Genomic DNA, 20,688 nt, shown 5'->3' on the forward strand with positions numbered 1-20,688 from the left:
TATCCTAAAATGCATTCGCGTACGCGTACTCAGTCACTTCAGTGGTGTCCGACTCTGCGACTCCGTGGACGGCAGCACTCCAGGCTCCCCTGTCCTTCACCACCTCCAGGAGCTTGTTCAAGCCCATGTCCATCGAGTCGGTGATGCCATCCAACCAGCTCATCCTCTGTCGTCCCCTTCTCCTCCCGCCTTCAGTCTTTCCCAGCAGCAGGGTCTTTTCTGAGTCAGTTCCTCACGTCAGGCGGCCACAGTATTAGAGCTTCAGCTTCATATTCAGGTTTGAGTTCTGGGATGGACTGTTAGAAGCCAAGCTAACCCGCCTTCTCCGGGAGGCCCATAGATGTTTATAGAGAGACTTCTTCTAAGGAACTGACTCACAGCTGTGACGGCAGGGCCGGCGAGCAAGCTGGAGACCCAGGGAGGAGCTGGCGCCGCCTTCGGCACGAGTCGCTCTTGCTTGGGGCACTTCAGGCTTTTTTTTCCCTCTATCCAGGCCTTCAGCTGATTGGACAGGGCGCACCCACAACCACCCAGGTTGTTTTTTAGTTTCCTCTCATGCCTAGCATTTATTGAGTGCTCACCACATGCCGCAGGCTCTCCCGTGCACTTATCTCCATACAGCTTCCCCTCCCAATTTGGAAAACAACATAACATAAACCCTAACACTCTCAGCATGCTCAAGTGTAAGGTTCCGGGATATAAAGTACAGTCCTGGGGCTCTTCAGTCGTCACCCCCATCCTTCCCCTAGCTCCTTTTTCGAAAAAAAGACATTTCTTTGAAGAGCAGAATATACTTAGAATTATTAGCTTCTAAAAAGCCCGTTTCTGCCAAGCTTTAACTCTGTAATTCCATATCTCACACAAACTAGTTAAACCGTTTAATGGGAGCAGCCCCATAATTCTCTTTATCTTGTGAAACAGAACGTCTGTCCCCTTTAAACAGTCCTCATTCCACCCCTCCTCCACCCTTCTGCTTTCTCTCTCCATGACCCTGACCACTTCACGTATCTCATATAAGCGGAATTATACAGTATATGTCTTACTGTAACCGCAAAGCCCCCCCCACTTTAAACATAAATCTCACTCTGAACAGCCTCACAGAAACATCCAGAATATTGTCCCATCCATGCAGGCGGTGTGGCCCACTCCGGCTGGCACACGGGGGCGCCAACCAGGGCACTACTGGTCACGCAGGACGGGCAGGACAGGCTGCGAGGAGGGAGGGCAAGGATCGCAGCCCAGGAAAGCGGCGCCTCCCGGGAGCAGGAGGAAACAGCCCCACGGGGCCCCCAGGAGGCACGCGGCGCTGAGCACACCTTCACCGTCGCCCCGGAGCCCCGGTGGGGGCTTCTGCCCCCAGAACCCGCAAGATGACAGCTCTGCGTGTTTGGAGCGAGTCTTCAGGACACCCCTGCCCGAGGCGGGGCTGCCCACACCCTCGCAGGGAGACGTCCGGAGCTTCCTGTGTGTGAGCCGGCTGGCTCTGCTTGGTCTGAGCTGCAGGTGGAGGCTAAACCGCGGGGAAATGTCGGTTTCTGATCCGGCCCAGGCGGGGGCCGACCTGAATGGTGGCCGAGACAGCTTCACCTCCGGAGCTGGTTGCTGTAGTGAAGCTTCCACCTCCTCGGTTTGGTGCAGGCGGTGCGCTCCCCCCTGGACGGTCACTGTGGACGCTGGCTTCCCTGCTGCCTCTGGCTGCCGCAGACAGCGGCTCAGACTGTGGGTCCTCCCAAGGTGCTGTTTCCCCTTGAGGATGCTGGCCCAAGGCCCTCAGACCATGGACTGGCTCACGTGGGACACGAACCCACCATGCCACCTGCGAACGCAAGCTCCGTTCACGTTTAATAAGGCTACGGACGCTGGGAGTGCTCGCAGCATCCTCTGGGGCCACTCCTCAGCGTAGACTGCTGCCCACCCGTCCACGTTAGCTCCCGGTATCCTCAAGAAAAACACCACAGTCCTCCAGCAGGCGTACCACCTTTAGGGTCCGTCCCAGGCTTGGGGGGCACGGCCGTTGTGTGTCCAGGATCGTCGCCCTGTGGCTGGAGGATTGTCCACCTGGGCCCACCCTGCCCTGGGGGAACCAGCCACCCCACTCCGACCCCAGACAAGGGAGGCGGTCCAGGATCAGGAGGTGGGATGGCTTAAGGCCCACGGGCCTCCCTGGAGGCTCCACGACAGAGTCCGCCTGCCAATGCAGGAGACACAGGAAGACCCCCTGGGGGAGGGAATGGCAGCCCGCTCCAGTATTCTTGCCTGGAGAATCCCATGGACAGAAGAGCCTGGTGGGCTACAGTCCACACGGTCGCAAAGTCGGACATGCCTGCACACACAGGGCCCAGCTGGGCCCGCCTGAGGGCTTGCTGTGGGGTCGTCTCACTGGTGCGAGTGGGGCGAGATTCCCCCGGGGTGGAGAAGGGGGCTGGCGCTGCAGGGCCCTGGGGACGTGGGGAGGCCTGGGCGCCACCCCCGCTGCCCTGCCGCCTCCAGCTCTGCGGCTTGGTGAGCCCCAGCCTCCTTCCAACCACCTGTTTTGCCCGAAGCAGAATTTCTGGGTTTTGCCAGGTCCCAGGGCCGACAGGCCTGAGGGAGGGGTGAGGAGAAGGGTCCCCGCTCCCCACGGTCCTGGGGGGGCCCCTCTTCCTTGTCACAACCCCTCACACACGGGCAGGACCCAGCTCCTCTCTTGCCATGATGTCACACACCCTGGGCATTCCGCTGTGTCCTGGAGACCGAGGCGGGAGAAGCTGAGGGGCCTTCAGGAGAGGGTCCTCCTTCTGCTCGGGGGGCATGGCGGCCACCACTGGACTGACCCTCCTGGTCCTGCTGCTCTACTGCGGGCAGGGAGCCGACCTCCCGCCGATCGATGTGACCTCAGGTACAGCCTCGGGGTTGTCGTGGCCGGGAGGAAATGGGGCCCCCGGGTGAGTCGGGGGCACGGGGTTCTCCCAGGCCCTTCCCCTGCGTGCCGCCCCAGATTTACCACTTATTCCTGGAGGATGGAGCAAGCTGCCCAGCTATCCTACATTCAAAGAGTTTTTCGGATGGGAGAGTAGCATGCATTATATACTTTAACTTTTATGATGGACATTTCTGGCTTACCCAACAGCAGAGGAGTCGTGGAGAGACGCTCCATTACCTGGTTTCAGTCGCACACATCTTGCCATCTTGTCTTGCGCGCACACACACACACACATACACACACACACACGCTTTCGTGGTTGTTGGAGTATTTTAGCATCGCCCAAAATGCCTTATGATTCCCTGCAAATGCGTCTTGCTAAGATAAGGGCATTTTTCTTTTACGCACCTTCAGCGTCACTGAAGCACTAACAAAATGAAGAAAACTCCCAAGCAGGGCCAGTCCTGGCCCACGCCCAAACCCCCCCCACCCCCAGGGCTCAGAACGTCCTCTACAGGCGGCGGGTTCGAATCCCACCCAGGCAGGCCCCGCTGGGCTCCGGCCACTGCATCCCGACCCCTGGGTCGAGGAAGACGACAGTGGACGCCCCCGTCCTGGCATGTGACTCGCTGCCCGAGGACTGCGGGGGGCGGGAGACCTGAGCCTAGGCCCCCTCCCACCCTCCTCAGAGGGACGAGCCCGAGGAACGAGGCCCTGCCAGGCCCCCTGCCCAGTGCCCAGGGGACGAGCGGCCCTGGAGGTCCGCACAGGGCTTGGGCGGCTCCCCCGAGAAGGTCGCGGCCTCGGCCTGTCCCCAAGTGACCGGGGAGGCCCAGCCCGCTCCGGGTCTGGGGGGAGGGCAGGGGGGTCCCTGCCTGACCTCGCCATGAAGGAGCTGGTGTCTCCAGTGGTCTTTCCTCAGGACACTGAGTCTTGAGGTGCTGCAAGGAGGCCTCCCCTGGGTGCTGGGGCACGGGGTCTGTGACAGGCGGGGACAGGGCTCACCCCGCGCTGGCTCCCCGCCCCCGGCGCCGCAGGAACCGCTCCGGCCGGGACGGACCCAAGTCTCCCGACGTAGCCCTGAGCCCGTCTGGCTCTTTGTCCCGACAGAGCATCTGCAGCGACCCTGAGGGCAGCTTAGGGCCGGTCCCGGGCACAGTCTCTGCTCCAGCCTCCAGCCTCAGTGGACACTGGGCTGGCCTGACCCCGAGGGAGCTCAGGGCTGGTCCCAGGCCGTGGTCTCTGCTCCAGCCTCCAGCCTCAGTGGACACCAGGCTGGCCTGACCCCGAGGCCAGGAAGGGTGAGGGCCTGGGCCCCGGGGGGACAGAGGTCACCATCCTGCTTTCCCCGGGTGGAGCAGAGCACACCCGCAGCGCTCCACGGCGAGCCCATGCCGGGGGCCAGGACGCGCACTGTGCAAGCACGGAGCAAGCAGCGTTGTCCCCGCGCGGGCACAGGGCCGGTGGACCCTGGACGTTGGGAGGAGACGCAGGCGGGCAGGCAGCCACACTGGACAGGGCGCTGCCCGGGCCGGGCGGGCGTCACAAACATCAATATTTCTCTGCACACGCGCGCGGGCGGGCCTGCACAATGGCTCCGTTATAATTAGGGACAGACGCGAAACGAGAAGAATATTTTTAACAAAGCGCTCGCAGGAGCAGCTGTGCCCATCCGTAACGACTCGCTAACGTCGCCTCCGAAGAGGACTGTGCTTCTGTTTGCGGCGCTGACGGAGGTCAGCACACTGGGAAGCGATTGTCATCGCAGCGCAGACCTTTCTGTGCAGTTTCCCTGCATTGTTCTGAGCCCGCGTGTGCGCAGATGAGCAATTGCCATGCAGATTGTCCGTCATTAAAACCGTTTCAAAATCAGCGTCGTCACTGGTTTAGCGCTGGAACTTGAATGCCACAGACACCACCTGAGCGCTCTGTGTGCAGCAACAGGAAGGCTGCCTTGCCCGGGGTCCTGGGGGGCGGCCGTCTGCTCTCTGATCTCCCCGGGGGTCCTGGGGGGCGGCCGTCTGCTCTCCCAGGGTCCTGGGGGTGGCCGTCTGCTCCCCAGGGTCCTGGGGGTGGCTGTCTGCTCTCCCAGGGTCCTGGGGGTGGCCGTCTGCTCCCCAGGGGTCCTGGGGGTGGCCGTCTGCTCTCCCAGGGTCCTGGGGGTGGCTGTCTGCTCTCCCAGAGTCCTGGGGGGCGGCCTCTGCTCTCTGATCTCCCCGGGGGTCCTGGGGGGCGGCTGTCTGCTCTCCCAGGGTCCTGGGGGTGGCCGTCTGCTCCCCAGGGGTCCTGGGGGGCGGCCTCTGCTCTCTGATCTCCCCGGGGGTCCTGGGGGGCGGACGTCTGCTCCCCGGGGGTCCTGGGGGGCAGCCGTCTGCTCCCTGGGGGTCCTGGGCGGGGTAGCCGTCTGCTCTCTGGTCTCCTGGGGGTCCCGGGGGTCCTGGGCCGACCGTCTGCTCTCTGATCCCCCTGGGGTTGAAGGATGGGCCTGATCTTGACCTTGAGTGGAGGACGTGGACCCCGACACCAGCTCTGAGAAGAGTGGGAGGCGCCCTGGGGGTGCAGTGGGGACCGGTGCTCAGGGTCTCTGCACCCTGCCCAGCCCTGCACGGCTGATTCAGGTCAGCGAGGCCAGGAAGGTGGAGCCAGGGGTCCAGGGCCCCCCAGTCTGGAGGACTGGCTTCCAGAGGCCCGCCCCTAGGGACAGAGCCCCCCCACCGGGACCGCTGTTTACAGACGAGGGGCCACAGGGGCCGGGCTCTCAGGTCCCCAAGCAGAGGGGTAGAGGGCAGACGGCCGTGCCCGTCGCCCTTCCTCCACGCCATATCCTCAGCCCCAGACAGGCTCGCGGCTGGAACCCGTCATCGGGGAGGAGAGTGTGGTTTTCACAGAAGGACACGTGTGCCCCTTCTTACCCTCCCCGAGGGCGGCGCCAGTGAGCCTGCCCAGGAGCGGGGTTGGTTCCCAGAGTAGGGCCACCTGTCATCACCCTCCAACCTCCTTCCAGACCAGCCCTGAGGGGAGGCCTCCCTCCCCTCGAGCAGGCTGGTGGCCCCACAAAACCAAACCTATTTGGAGAGAAGCCGGTGCCAATTCAAGGAACATTGTTAACCTACTAGGGTTTTTATTTCCCCGCCCCAGGTACAGCAACTACAACGAATAAGACAAACGTTCAGGAGGATATGCCTGGAGTATTCGGTAAGGAACATCCTCCTCTCAAACATGCCCGCGTCTGGGCGGAGTGGGGGGCTGGCCGTCGCCCAGATACCCTGGTGCAAGCCGCACAGGCGGGAAGGTGGCCGGGTCTGAGGCCCCGCCAGAAGGGAGCGGTGACGGGGACGCCGCTGAGCGGGGCTGCTGCTTAGACCCGGGGCCGGGGTCAGGCGCCCGCTTGGGGAGGACCCTGCTCCGCCAGGTCAGGGAGCGGCAGCGACTCACGCTGTCCTGGAGGGTCTGACGGTGCCGCTGCGGGGGTCTGGTCTCCAGGGTCGTTGCAGGGGCAGCGGTCAGCGTCCTGCAGGTGTGACGTCCAGAGGCCGCCGGCTGCCCCGAGGGCGCTCACACGGGGGTCAGCGTGCTCTGTGTGATGCAGGTCTGGTTGTTGTCCGTTTGCACGTTCAACGTCTCATTTCTCTAAAAGGAAAGTTTAAGTTGGAAAATACACGAGGTTTAACAGCACAGGCATTTCTCACCTTGCACATCTGTCCGGCTCATCGCTACCTGGGATTTTTTCCAGAGACAATTACGTGTGCCCACAGGTGTGGATGCTTCCATGTGTCTCCACGTGAGCTGGAACCGGGGGCCCAGCCGGCCTCCTTGCTGGGACCGAGGGCTCCTGGGCTGTGGGACTTTCCTGCTAAAACAGGAAAGGCAGGGCAAACCAGGGTGGGTTGGTCACCCCGCCGGGCGGGAGTCAGCACAAGCCCAGCGCGTGGACAGGCTGGCCGGCTGGGCCGCGGGGTTCGAAGCTGGGGCTCGGCATTGATGTGTTCACAGTCCCCACCCCGGTCCCTGACTGTGTTAACCGTGTCCTACACGCACGGCTTCGTTTGAACCTCAAACAAATCCTGATGAGGTAAGCGCAGACCTCGTCATACAGATGAGGAAGCCCGAGGCCCGAGAGACACGTGTGTCAGAAAACGTCCGGTGAGCGCAGAGCCAGGTGTGGTCCAGGGCTGCCCGGCACCAAGGCCAGGGCCCGCGTTAGACGCTCCCTGGGCAGGCGCGGGGACGCACAGGCAGAAAGCAGGCCGTCGGGGGTAGAAACCAGGAAAGACGCTCGCACCTGCCTGTCTGCCTGCCTGCGGGGCGCAGATCACAGAGGCAGGGTGTCTCCAAGGGGACAGTGCGGCCGCAGGGGCAGAGGGAGAATCGGGACCACACCGGGCAGGGGTCCAGCATCTTACCTCCAGCGGGCGTGTCCAGGCACCTGGATGAGCTCAGGTTTCCAGAAGTTACCTGGGGAGGCAGTGGTCTCCCCACCCCTGGACAAGGTGTTTAGAAGCCAAGTCCCTCTCCCCGGCCTCGGGTCCCTGTGTCCAGCCCTGCTCTCACCGCCTGCCTCAGGGCCGCGCAGAGCAGAGGGGTGTGACATGCATCCTTGTGTGCTTTTCCCAAGATGAAATTCTAGTCAAGGAGATGTTGGAGCCAAATAGATCTTCATTTTTTGAAGCACAAAAACCACTACCAACATTACCAACAATAACAACCTCAACAACCTTAACAACGACTCCGACAATGAGAAAAAGCAAGTATACCCTTTTCAAGCCTTAATCGTCTATGTTCCTGGAGGTCTGTGGAGTGTGAGCACAGTCCCACCTGGCAGCGTCTTTGAGATCAGCTACTCCTGGGCAAAAGCAGACGGAGGTGTGAAGGACACAGTAGTCCCATGTTTTCTGTAATCTTCCCGAGGCGGGAAGGTCAAACCCAGACGGGCAGAGACGAGCTCCTGTCTCTGGGTGGTCTGCGGCGAGCTCCTGTCTCTGGGTGGTCTGCGGGGGCACGTGCAGGAGAGGCCTGGTGCTTGGGGTGCATGTGGGGTTTAGCCACTGCAGGACCCCAGGATGCATGCAGGTCAGAGCTTCCAACTACCCCTCGAGTGTGATGCTCCCCTAAGCCTCCTGAGAGCAGGGGCGGGGACTTGACTCCAGCCAACAGGGGACAAAACTAGGGTCTGAATGGCCTGACCCCGGGCCACAGAGCTGGTGGCGAACAAAACAGCCGCTTTTCCCAGCGCAGCTTTGTTGCTGTTCAAACGCTCAGTCGTGTCCGACTCTGCGACCCCACGGACTGCAGCACGCCAGGCTTCCCTGTCCTTCACCATCTCCCAGTTTGCAGCTTAGCGTAGTCCAAACACACAGAAAAGGGAAATAGCACCCTGAGGTCCAAACAGAACATGCGGTTAACCCTCAGTGATGGTGAGAGCCGTGTGTCTGAAATCTACAACAGAGCCTGGAACGCGTTCAGCAGCAGGGAGGCCAGCGTTTTCTTGAAATTCTGCATCCAGACGCCAATGCCAGTTCCTGGGATTAGCTCTCAGAATGTCCGCCCAACAGCTGGGTTCTCAGAGGTCAGAGAATGCCCGCCTTTGCATGTTCTCACTAGAGCACGTTGTCAGGAGCTGAAAAGTGTGTTAGCATCCCCGCCTCAGGTTCCAAAGCGCAGTGTGGGTCAGAGCACCCTTGCACTCATGCTTTCCCGTTTTTCCCATGCTCCTCCTCAAGATGCCAGCATTCACGAGAGTGACCAGCTCAGTGTTCCTGAGGGTTTCCACAAGCTTGCAGACTTGTCACCAATATCCCTGGAGACTGAGGACAAAATTCTCAATGGTAAATGCACCCCGGCGGGCCCGCACCTAAGCTCAGACGTGGTGGGAGACCGCAGGGTGCAGACAGAGATGCCTCTTCCCGGGACGAACAGCCCAGGCTGGAGAGCGAGGCTGCTTTCCGCAGATCACCGCTGCTCGGGAGGGGAGCTGCCTCAGAACATGTTCCGGCCGGCTGGCTGAGTGTCTCTGCAGGCAGGGCCCGGGGATGTGCATTTCAGCCCGTCCCGCCCCCCCGGTCTCTCCAGTGAGCTGGCGGCTGGCATTTGGAATACAAAGCAGGCAGAGGGCTGATATTTCTAACGTCCCAGAAGGCGGCACGCACTCAGCCTTGTGCGGATCGCCGCAGCCCAGTGTGGTGTTGGCCAAGCAGTGGTGTTCTGTTTCCATCACACACCTCTGCTTATTGACCGGGGTTCTGCTTTAAGAAAGAGCTTGCCCCTTGTAAATATGTGTGCATGTGTGTGCGTATTTAAATGCTTCTTAGTACCCATTCACACTCATATTTACTCTATTCGGTCAATTTTAGCACGTTAACGTCGTTATTTTCTTTGTCCACACTGCCCCGAACTTGCCTTGGAACGCCTTCCGTTTAGTTTTTCTATCCTTCGTCGCCCCAGCCTTTCAGGCACGTCCTCACTCTCTGGCAGCACAGCACGCCCTGGGCAGAAGCAGACTCAGACACACGCCCACACGCACAGACATGCACCTCTGTGCTGGGTCCCTCATCTGCCTCCCTGCTCCGCTTGTTTCTCTCTAAACCACAGTGCACCCCTCGAGCATCACGGGGTTCTTTCAGGACCCTTCTTGAGGCTCCTTTCGGTACCACTTTGTCAGAAACCTGGCCCCCACTTTCTACAACATATTCAATCACTGCTCAGTCCTGGATTCAGGATGCTGCCCCCACCCCCCCTAGAGAAAATCCAGGCTCCCCGCTGCAGAATGACACCCGTGATTTAGTGTGGCCCAGGGCTGCCCCTCCCCACGAGGCACTCCACACGTGGCTTCTTTCCATCATCAGCTCCCTGCTGCTGTTTGATTTCCATGTCACTCCCTTCTTCCTGTTAATTATAAATACTTGTTTACAGACTTCCCGGGTGGCTCAGATGGTAAAAGCATCTACCTACAATGCAGGAGACCCGGGTTCAATCCCTGGGTTGGGAAGATCCTCTGGAGAAGGAAATGGCAATCCACTCCAGTATTCTTGCCTGGAAAAATCCCATGGACGGAGGGAGGAGCCTGGCAGGCTACAGTCCATGGGGTCGCAGAGAGTCAGGTGCCACTGAGAGACTTCACTTCATTTACATTTGACTCTACAGCACCACCCTCCCAGGACCCCACCCGGCCGCAGGGGACCAGTCTTGTCAGTTCCACCCTGTCCTTGCCGGTCTCGTTTTGCACAGATGAGGAGATGAGGGATATTCGTGTGTCCCTCCCTCACTGCTGCAGGGGTTCACACCGTAAGTCTCCTCTGGCCTTTTTCCCCCACTCAGCCTTGAAACCTGAGAATCCCTCCGTGTAAGGATGGTCTCGTCTAGCTCTCGCAGCTGCGCGGTGCCCACAGGGTGTGAGCCGCACGAGTGTGCTGCTATCTGGGCGCAGCCTTCTCACCCCTTTCCACCCTCTGCAGCTACGAGCACCACAGACCCTGCTGCAATGAACAGCCTGGCACGTGTGGATGTTTCTGTTGTTGGCGATGAATCTCCAGGGAAAATTCTTAGGACTGGGATAAGGGGTCAAAAAAGGAGTGACTCTGTAATCTTAATAGTCAGATAATGCCTGACCCCGGTATTCATTATACACAATAACTTCCCCAAACACTTTCCAATAAAATCTGAAAACAAGAGTGGTGTTCTAACCCAAACTTCTAAAGACAAAGTGTGAGCCAAGATGTAGCCAAGTATGTAATCACGCAAATGTTTCCCTTTTTCCCCATGATCTTCATCCAAGAACCCAGTTTGGACGCGTCTTACCAAACCAGTGGCCCCGAGGACTACCGTGACTCACAGACCTCAGGCACTGCAGACAGTCTCCACAGTAACGGTAACAGCAGCCGGCCGACCCACCCCCTCCCCGCTCGCACCCCGCATGCAGAGGAGAGGCTGTGGGACCCAGCCTCCCCTCCATGCGTGCTCACGCTCGTCAGTTACCGCCAAGCTGGTGGGTGAGGAACATGTTCCCGTCTTGTTTTAATTTGCAATTTTCTAATTGAGAGTGAGTTTGGACAGCTCACATTTTAAAGACCATTCTTTTCATCAAGATCTTTCCTTCTATTCTTTCCTTCCAGTCATTTTTCAAGGCTTATGTTTAAAATACAGTTGAAACATACGGTATAAACTCTGTAACTTGCTTCTTCAGGCAACATTACAGTGCTTTTCCGTTTCCCTTCCGGTTGCATTAAGGCAGAACTGACACACGTCACTGGACACGTTCAGGTGTGCGGCGGGACTGTCTGACTTACATACGTCACGGAACAATGACCACAGGCCAGGAAGCCCCCTGAGTGCCCTGCTGGTGTCCCCGTTGAGGAAGCCCCAGAAGCAAGCATCTGGGTGCTTGAACCCTGACAGACAGAGAACGCTCTAATCCCATTCTCTTACATGTCGCTGCACAGTTTTCCCAGCACCATTTATTGAAGAGACTGTCCTTGCTCCACTGTACAGTCTTGCCTCCTTTGCCGTGGATTAACTGGCCGTAGGCGTGCGGGTTTACTTCCGGGCTCTCTCCCGTCACGTGGCCCTGTGCCCGCTTCTGCACCAGTGCCGCACGGCTTTGATTGGCGTAGCTCTGCAGCGCTTATCTGAAGCCCGGGAGGATTATGCCTCCAGGATTGTTCTTTTTCCTTAGCAGTTCTGGGTCTTTTGTGGTTCCGTGTAAATTTTAGGATTATTTGTTCTGGTTCTGTGAAAAGTGTCGTGGGTAATTTGACATGGACTGTTAAATCTGTAGCTTGCTTTGAGTAATACATCCATTTTAACTGTACTAATTCTTCCAATCCAAGGGCCTATCTGTCCTTTCTCTTTTGAATCTTCTTCAGTTCCATCCATCGCTGTTCTACGGTCCTCATCACATGTCTTTCATCTCCTTTCCTTTATTTCCAATCTTTCAGCATCACTTTAAGCACACAGCGCATACTTGCCTATTGCTTTCTAGGGAGTGTTACCAAAAAATAACTTTAATGCCTGAGTTAAGCTGATGCATCATTGATGTGACTGGTAAATCCTGACAGTTTCACACTCACAGAACTTTAAAGCAAACTGCTAACTATGGGGTAAACCCAAACAAGGCTTCCTGACTCAAACAATAATCAAAATAAAGTTTAAGATGTGGCCATCTTACTTCGATTCGGAAACGGACTGAGGCTCAGGGAGGCTCATCTTTTTTCCTATGTTCCTTCCTCCCGGGCGGTCAGGTCGCAGCCCCATGAGGGTGACACCCAGGTACCTGAGAAGAGGGCTGCTCAGGACAAACCCGCCGCAGCTCTGGGTGCTCAGAGCCCATTGCAGTTTAAAGTCCACCCAAGCACCCCATGAGGAGCTGCGGCCCCGGAGAAGCCACGACTCAGGTCCTCCGGCATCTGAGCCTGGACTTTTTGCTCGGGCAGGGCGCCCGCGGGCCTCACCAGGAGTGTGGTAGCTCTCATCTGTGGGCTGAGAGTGCGTATCTGCCTGGAGCCTGGTTGTCAGGCAGGAACGTGGAGCGATGCAACAGCTCAGCTCTCGGATGTGAGATCTGAGGCCCCGCCTGGGAAGTCCTGGGGCCAGAGCCCGGGAACCTGCAAGGGGCCCCTCTCGGGGATGCTGGGAGACCCCCAGCAGAGAGTTTCCCAGAGGCCACTGGGGCAGGGCAGCGGCTCCGACTGCTCCCCAACACAGTCCTTCCTGCCTTTCTCTTGGTGGCTCCACTCGAGTTCGTCAGTGAGCCGGAAGCGTTGCCGTGCAGAACAAGGCAGGATCTGCCTTATAGGTGTGTGCTCACGCTGGACCTGACATCATCAGTCTAGAAGCCAGAAGCCAGCGCCCAGAGACACAGATTTATCTAGAACTTCCTTCAGCTGCCAGAGATAAAGCCAGCAGCCAGCGCCCAGAGACACAGATTTATCTAGAACTTCCTTCAGCTGCCAGAGATAAAGCCAACTCCATGAAACTGCTCCTGATCCCGTGACACTGCTTCGCCTCCCTGAACTTCTGTGCCATCATCTGTGAGCTGAGGCTGCTGCTGCTGCTAGGTCGCTTCAGTCATGTCTGACTCTGTGCGACCCCATAGACGGCAGCCCACCAGGCTCCCGCGTCCCTGGGATTCTCCAGGCAAGAACACTGGAGTGGGTTGCCATTGCCTTCTCCAATGCATGAAAGTGAAAAGTCAAAGTGAAGTCGCTCAGTCATGTCCAACTCTTAGTGACCCCATGGACTGCAGCCTACCAGGCTCCTCCATCCATGGGATTCTCCAGGCAAGAGTACTGGAGTGGGGTGCCATTGCCTTCTCCAAAGCTGAGGCTAGTGGTAAATAATTAACCTACAACGCAAGAGGTTTGATCCCTGGGTCAGGAGGATCCTCTGAAGAAGGAAATGGCAACCCACTTCATCCAGTATTCCTGCCTGGAGAATCCCATGGACGAAGGAGCCTGGTGGGCTGCAGTCCACAGGGTCTCAAAAAGTCAGACACGACTGACCATGTTGTTGCTGTGTTGTGCCCGACTCTTTGCGACCCCATGGACCGCAGCACACCAGGCCTCCCTGTCCGTCACCAACTCCCAGAGCTTGCTCAAACTCATGTCCATTGAGTGGGTGATGCCATCCAACCATCTCATCCTCTGTCGTCCCCTTCTCCTCCTGCCTTCAGTCTTTCCCAGCATCAGGGTCTTTTCCAATGAGTCAGCTCTTCACATCAGGTGGCCAAAATACCAGAGCTTCAGCATCAGTCCTTCCAGTGAATATTCAGGACTGATTTCCTTTCGGCTTGATGGCTGAGCAGACACACACAATAGAGCCTTCCCCTGTGGAGCTACTGTGAGGATTAAAGAAGTACAGGTAAAGAGCACGGGCAGACAGAGCCTCATCCGTGAGAAAGGCCGGCCTCCACGAAGGTGTGACGTGCACGCAGGGAGACCCGCCTTCCTCTGCGTCCCGCTTCCTCAAATAGCGCCATGTCGCCAGCGCCGAGAACAAGACACAGAAGGGGCCATCGCCCAAGCGCCGCGCCTCCGTGCACTCAGCCCCTGGCTGCCCCCTCCCTGCAAGGGCCGGCCTGTTTCCTGTCCCTCCGACGCTGCCTTTCCTGGAATATGGACACGAGGTGAGGTGTCGTTGGCTGCCTAGACCGAGTCTGGTCTCCTCCATCAGCGATTTGCCCAGTCACGCGTGCGTCTGCCACCCCCCTCCTCCTGCGTGAGTGACGCTCCAGTTGAACCACAGCTTGCTTATTCCTCACCAGGGGAGTGACATCCGAACTGTTGTCAGGCTTTGGAATGTTAAATAAAGCCACTGCAACCGTGTAGAGTAGCTTTGGGGTCGATGCAAATTTTCATTTCATTTAAATAAATATCTAGAGGCATGGTAACTATGTTTTACTTTGGAAGAAACTGTCGAAACAGATTTTCCTGGATCCTCCGCAATATTTGCTATTTCTACTATTTAACAAATCTAATTGCAGGGGCATCTTCTTGTAGTGCCGATTTTCATTCCTCTAGTAACCAACACGTGAACCGTGAACTCCCTGATGTTCAAGCTGGTTTTAGAAAAGGCAGAGGAACCAGAGATCAAATTGCCAACATCCGCTGGATCATGGAAAAAGCAACAGTTCCAGAAAAACATCTATTTCTGCTTTACTGACTATGCCAAAGCCTTTGACTGTGTGGATCACAATAAACTGTGGAAAATTCTGAAAGAGATGGGAATAGCAGACCACCTGACCTGCCTCTTGAGAAACCTGTATGCAGGTCAGGAAGCAACAGTTAGAACTGGACATGGAACAACAGACTGGTTCCAAATAGGAAAAGGAGTACATCAAGGCTGTATATTGTCACCCTGCTTATTTAACTTCTATGCAGAGTACATCATGAGACACGCTGGACTGGAAGAAGCACAAGCTGGAATCAAGATTGCCGGGAGAAATATTAATAACCTCAGATATGCAGATGACACCACCCCTATGGCAGAAAGTGAAGAGGAACTCAAAAGCCTCTTAATGAAAGTGAAAGTGGAGAGTGAAAAAGTTGGCTTAAAGCTCAACATTCAGAAAACGAAGATCATGGCATATGGTCCCATCACTTCATGGGAAATAGATGGGAAACAGTGGAAACAGTGTCAGACTTTATTTTCTGGGGCTCCAAAATCACTGCAGATGGTGATTGCAGCCATGAAATTAAAAGACACTTACTCCTTGGAAGGAAAGTTATGACCAACCTAGACAGCACATTATAAAGCCGAGATATTACTTTGCCAACAAAGTTCCGTCTAGTCAAGGCTATGGTTTTTCCAGTGGTCATGTATGGATGTGAGAGTTGGACTGTGAAAAAAGCTGAGAGCCAAAGAATTGATGCTTCTGAACTGTGGTGTTGGAGAAGACTCTTGAGAGTCCCTTGGACTGCAAGGAGATCCAACCAGTCCATTCTGAAGGAGACCAGACCTGTGTGTTCATTGGAAGGACTGATGTTAAGGCTGAAACTCCAATACTTTGGCCACCTCATGAGAAGAGTTGACTGATTGGAAAAGACCCTGATGCTGGGAGGGATTGGGGGCAGGAAGAGAAGGGGACGACAGAGGATGAGATGGTTGGATGGCATCACTGACTCGATGGACGTGAGTCTGAGTGAACTCCAGGAGTTGGTGATGGACAGAGAGGCCTGGAGTGCTACGATTCATGGGGTTGCAAAGAGTCGGGCACGACTGAGTGACTGCGCTGAACTGAAGTGAGTAACCGATAGTGTTGCGCATCTTGTCCTGTTCACTTGCCTGTAGGATACGCCTGTCCACCCCAGCGTTCTTACCTGGAGAACCCCATGGACAGAGGAGCCCGGTGCAGGCTACAGTCCATAGGGGTCACAAAGAGTTGGACACGACTGAGCATGCACGCATATGCCTATCTTCTTCGGTCAAACCTCTGTTCAAATATTTTGTCCATTATTAGTTTCTTTTCTTAATGCATTTTGAGAAGCATCTGTATATTTTGGATACAAGTCCGTCATCAGATACGTGATTGGATAATATTTTCTACCAGAGTGTGGTTTGCTTTTTCATTTGCATAACATTGCTTTTCAAAGATCAGAAGTTCTTAATATTGATCAAGTCCAATTTATCAATTTTCATTTTCTGGATCATGTTTTTGGTGTCACAAATGCTTTCTGTGTTTTCCTGGACGTTTTACGGCTGCAGCTTTTACGTTGGGACTATGGCCAGTTAATGGTGCACATTACGCAAGGTACAGACGGCTTGCGTGGGTCTTTCTCGCACATCAAGGTTCCATTGTTTCAACACCATTTGTTGAACAAGCTCAGCTTTCTCTGTTGAGTTGCTTTTGCTGACATTTTGCTCTTCAATTGCCAGATGGTGTCCATCAGTCAAAGGCATGTGTGTGGGTCTATTTCTGGATTCTCTCTTTTATCCCACTGACATAAGATCTATTCTTTCTCAGATACCACGCTGCATCAGCCACTCTATGTTTACAATATTTGAAATCAGGTAGTGTGAATCCTCTTACTTTGGTCTTGATTTTCTAAATCAATTTAGCTCTTCTGGTTCCTTTGTTTTCTCATAAAATTTTAAGACACAGCTTTTTAATTTCTAAAAAAAAAAAAATCAGATGTGGATTTGATTGGGATTTCTACAACTCCGCAGACCACTTGGGAAGAAGCCGACATCTGGACAATATCTAGTCTTCGAAACTGCAGTGACTTCTTTCTTTAGGTCTCCCGTGCCTCTTCTCATCAGTGGTTAAAACCATGCATTTATTTGATCATATTTATACATACACATTTACTAATTCTTGGTGTTGTTGCAAATGGTACTTTTCATTCCCAGTTGTCTGTTTCTAGTGTATGGAAATGTGGTTGTTTTACACTGATCCTGCAACCGTCACCCTGGGCAACCCGCCCTTCAGTTCCAGGAAACTGCCTGCAGAATCATCAGGATTTTCTTTATAATCATATCATCTGTGAACAGTTGTATTTATATACATATACATATATACATACATATATATCTTTTTTTTTTTTTTTGCCTTATTACCCCAGCTCCAATACAGTGCTGAATGTTAAATAGAAGTGGTTAGAATGGACATTCTTTGCTAACTTAAGAGTGAAAACATTTAGAATGCTTTTACTAAAGATGTTAGCTGTGGGCATTTTTAATAGAGTAGTCCTTTCATTAGGCTGAAGAAGTTCCCATCTACTCCTAGTTTACTGAGCGTTTTGATGGTGAAGTCCCGGTCTGCTCCGAGTCTATTGAGCATTTTGATGGTGAAGTCCCCACCCCCGTCCACCCCGAGTTCACTGAGCGTTTTCATGGTGAAGCTCCCATTCGCCCTGAATTCACTGAGCGTTTTGATGGTGAAGTCCCTGTCTACTCCTAGTTTACTGGGCATTTTGATGGTGACCTAGCTCACTGAGCATTCTGACGGTGAAGCCCCCCTATGCCTCGAGTTCACTGAGCGTTCTGACGGTGAGGCCCGCTCTGCCCCGAGTTCTGATGGTGAATCGGGTGCTGAGTCTCAGCCAAGTCTGTTTCGGTGCCTGTCGTAGGCACAGTGGACTTTGTTGATAAAAAGCCAGACGGTGCAGAGTTTAGCCTCTGGGGGCAACGTGGCTCCTGCTCCCACGGCTTATGTGTCCTGGCACAGAAGCGGCCAGAGACGACTCCTGGAAGCCCGGGTGAGCGTCTCATCAACAAAACTGCATTCATTAGAGTAGGTGCTGATCCACCCTCATCAAGAGAAAAGAGGCAAGAAAAGCAGAGGTCACTGCTTTTAACACAATAACTTACAGCCCACACGTCCTCATTCACCAATCACTGATCTTTGGAAATGATCAACTGTTTTGTTTTTTTAATGCTTATATGATGAGTTACACCAAATTGATTTTTGAGTGTTGAACCAGCCTTGTATTCCCAGAATAAACCCAGTTGGTCATGAGAGTTTCATCTCTACACATCTTGGATTCAGTTCGCTACAATGCACTGAGTTTTCCCACCTGGACTCCACGGCGATAGCTGCCTGGGAGGAAGGGTGTACCCACGGCCCCGCCCGAGGCCACAGGCCACGCCTCGGGCTCCGTGAGGTGCTGCTGTCTTGGAGCTCATGGTTTTTTAATGTTGAAAAGACGTTTGGAATCTTGCCTTAACTTTCAAAAGGCTTGATTGTTCTATTAATTTTTCCCCCAGGAAAGAAGCACCCCAAAACTGACCAACAACTGAAACAATCGGTTCTGGACATGATCCTTCAAAATATCGGAAAATCTTCAGGTAAAGTGAACAGCGGTGTGGTGACGAGAGGGGTCGTCCCCCTGGCGAGAAGGGAAGCCCTGAGCCCGCTCAGAGGACCCTCGGGAGCCGTGAGCAGCTCTGGAGAGGAGCCTCCATCCTAGGGGGACCCTGCGAGCCCCACACCAGAGCCCACAGTCCCGGGGTCACCAGCCACCTGCAGGCTCCGCCCCCTCCTTGGCTGAACTGAGCAAGACTGAGCCTCTTTCCAGAGATAATGGGGCTGAGGGGGACTGTCGCACACCCACGTGCCCTGGTGCCCAGGCCCAGGGAGGTCATCGCACCGGTGGGCAGCCACGCCCCTCGCCGCCGGCACCTCCCACCTGGGACCTGCTTCCCAGGCCTTTTCAGACGCCTCGGCCTCTGCCTCTCGAGCCTCTGGAGCTGTGTTCTGTATCTGCTCTTCGCTTGCTGAGAACCTCCCCTAAACCCACCCTCCCTCCTCCTCCTCCATGCAAACCCACCTCGTAGCCTCACAGCCCTTCCTCTCGCTGCCCGCAGACCAGGGCATCGCCAGTTGAGCCGCTGGGATCCCACGGGAGGCTCAGGGCGGAGGTGGAAGCCCTAGAATTTCTCAAGGAAATCTCTCTCCGCACAGGAAACTCTCTCCAGTAAGCGGCAGAGGAAGAGAGAGGCCCAGAGGCGTCTTGGAGAGGGGTCCGGGGCTGTGCGCTCCGAGGGCGCTCCCGAGCGGGGCACCCAGACTGCGTGAGCACACACCCACCCTTGGCAATAAAGAGCATATGTATGTGCATACGCCACGCTGGTAACCGCTCTGCAGAACAGAGTTCTGCTCTGGGACCTTAAGCAGTCCCTTCAAAAGTCAAGCTAGAAGGTGAGGGTTTGTGTAAAGAAATAAGAAACAAATACATTTGAGAAGAAGAGCGTGGAGACCTGCCTCTTCGCTGCAGGGCAAGGCTTGCGACCCTCGAGGGTCCTGTCCATGAAGAGCCAGTCTGAAGGCCTGAGTGCCAGCCCGCCCGCCCGCCTCCCTCCTCCGGCAACAAAGTGCACACACGTGCGACATGCAAACGCACACGCGCACACACACACGCACAGACACTCCACACACACACACTCACAGTCACATACACACACATACATACACACACTCACACACACACTCACAGTCACATAGACACACACTCACATACACACACATACACACACACTCACTCACATTCACATAAACACACATAAACACACATACACACACACACTACACACACACATTCACACAGACACAGACACAGACACAGACACAGACACACACACACACACAATGCTGTTGCGTTGCCACGTTTGCCAGGCTGGGGAAACGCAAAGTGGGGCTCCATGCAGGTTTTACGAAACGAGCGTGAGAACACGGAGGAACACGGCCAGGGGTGCGGGAGGATCTGGGCGGCAGCACCTCCATCTGACCCCCGCTGCCCCCGCCACGGCCGGCCAGGGCCCTGTGCTGTGCTCCTGTCTGCGAACCCTCCCTGGACGTCTTTCCATTGGACCCCATTCCGCTGAAAACGCGCTGTGTGCAGCTGAAAGCCAACCTCCCCGCAGCTAAGCCAACGTGTCTGCAGAGACCTCTGCTACACAATTACCAGGGCCGCCTGCACTGTCTTCGTTGAGCTAAAGAGAGGACAAGAAGAACCTCTAAGGGAGGGCGACCCGGGGAAGAAGGCAGGACCACCTGGAATGGAACAGCTTGTCATTTACTAATCTGATCACTCTCTCTGCTGCTCCAGCCTGTGGGTCAACACACAGACATCGTCCCCACCAGAAACCCTGAACCAGAGGGAAGCAAGGTCTGCGTGGCGGCCAGGAGGGCGGGATGGAGACTCGAGGGCCTCGAGGCCACCACCGGCAGCTCGGTGTGCCCGGGAGGCCAGGGCCTCCACGGAAACTCTTGTCCAAGTTTCACCCCAAGCGAGACTCAGCGCCAGAGGAGGGCGAGAGGTAGGCACCGGCTGCCCACACCTGTCAGACCAGGTCCAGAAGGCCTGGGCCGCAGGGGTGCAGCTGTCCAGACAGGAACCGGCAGGGGCCAGGCCCGGCCCCCGTGGGGTAACGAACCACCCGTAGGACCAGCCCTGTGCCCACAGGGGCGTCTCCAGATACCCGGGTAATACGGAAGCCTCGACGGCCGCAGGGGATGCCTGGAGTAGGGCGGGTCCCCCGCGAGGCTGGTCTGCACTCTGGTAGGGAGGGGAGGCCTGACGGAGGCGGCTGGCCGGCATCCCCATGAGGCAGACGCAGGCTGTCGCGCCCTCTGGGGACCCTCGGGTGGGGGCAGGGGTGGTTAGTGCTGGAGCTGGTGAACCCCTGGGAGGACACCAGGTGGAAGCTGCCGTCAGCAGCACGAAGCTGGGCTCCAGGCAAGTTGCTATGCGACTTTCCCTCCTTGCATTTTTATTAAAACCTTAAACCGGGAGAAAGGCAGAGAAGCGCATTTCTCTTCCTGAAGAGACACCTGGAAACGCGGCCTCGGAACAATA

At 55.9% G+C, this 20,688-nt stretch overlaps 1 protein-coding gene across 1 annotated transcript; it reads left to right on the forward strand.

The window, feature by feature from the left end:
* The first annotated feature begins 2,790 nt into the window (after positions 1 to 2,790).
* LOC132657243 (uncharacterized) lies at positions 2,791 to 18,717 on the forward strand. Its single transcript, XM_060394022.1, has 7 exons — positions 2,791 to 2,924; positions 3,399 to 3,519; positions 3,592 to 3,748; positions 8,623 to 8,727; positions 10,674 to 10,766; positions 18,098 to 18,178; positions 18,698 to 18,717. Exons 1-7 carry the CDS (start codon positions 2,791 to 2,793, stop codon positions 18,715 to 18,717), a joined length of 711 nt encoding a protein of 236 aa, XP_060250005.1.
* Positions 18,718 to 20,688: the final 1,971 nt, after the last annotated feature.

This window comes from Ovis aries, chromosome 10 (assembly GCF_016772045.2).
Source record: "Ovis aries strain OAR_USU_Benz2616 breed Rambouillet chromosome 10, ARS-UI_Ramb_v3.0, whole genome shotgun sequence".
In the NCBI taxonomy this organism is placed as follows: domain Eukaryota; kingdom Metazoa; phylum Chordata; class Mammalia; order Artiodactyla; family Bovidae; genus Ovis; species Ovis aries.

Excerpts from the sequence above, each read along its gene's own strand:
- LOC132657243 (XM_060394022.1), top strand. The coding sequence starts at position 2,791 with ATGGCGGCCACCACTGGACTGACCCTCCTGGTCCTGCTGCTCTACTGC. Across the intron at positions 2,925-3,398 it reads GGAGGAAATGGGGCCCCCGG|GGCTCAGAACGTCCTCTACA; the intron begins GTGAGTCGGGGG and ends CCCCACCCCCAG. Across the intron at positions 8,728-10,673 it reads TGAGGACAAAATTCTCAATG|AACCCAGTTTGGACGCGTCT; the intron begins GTAAATGCACCC and ends TCTTCATCCAAG.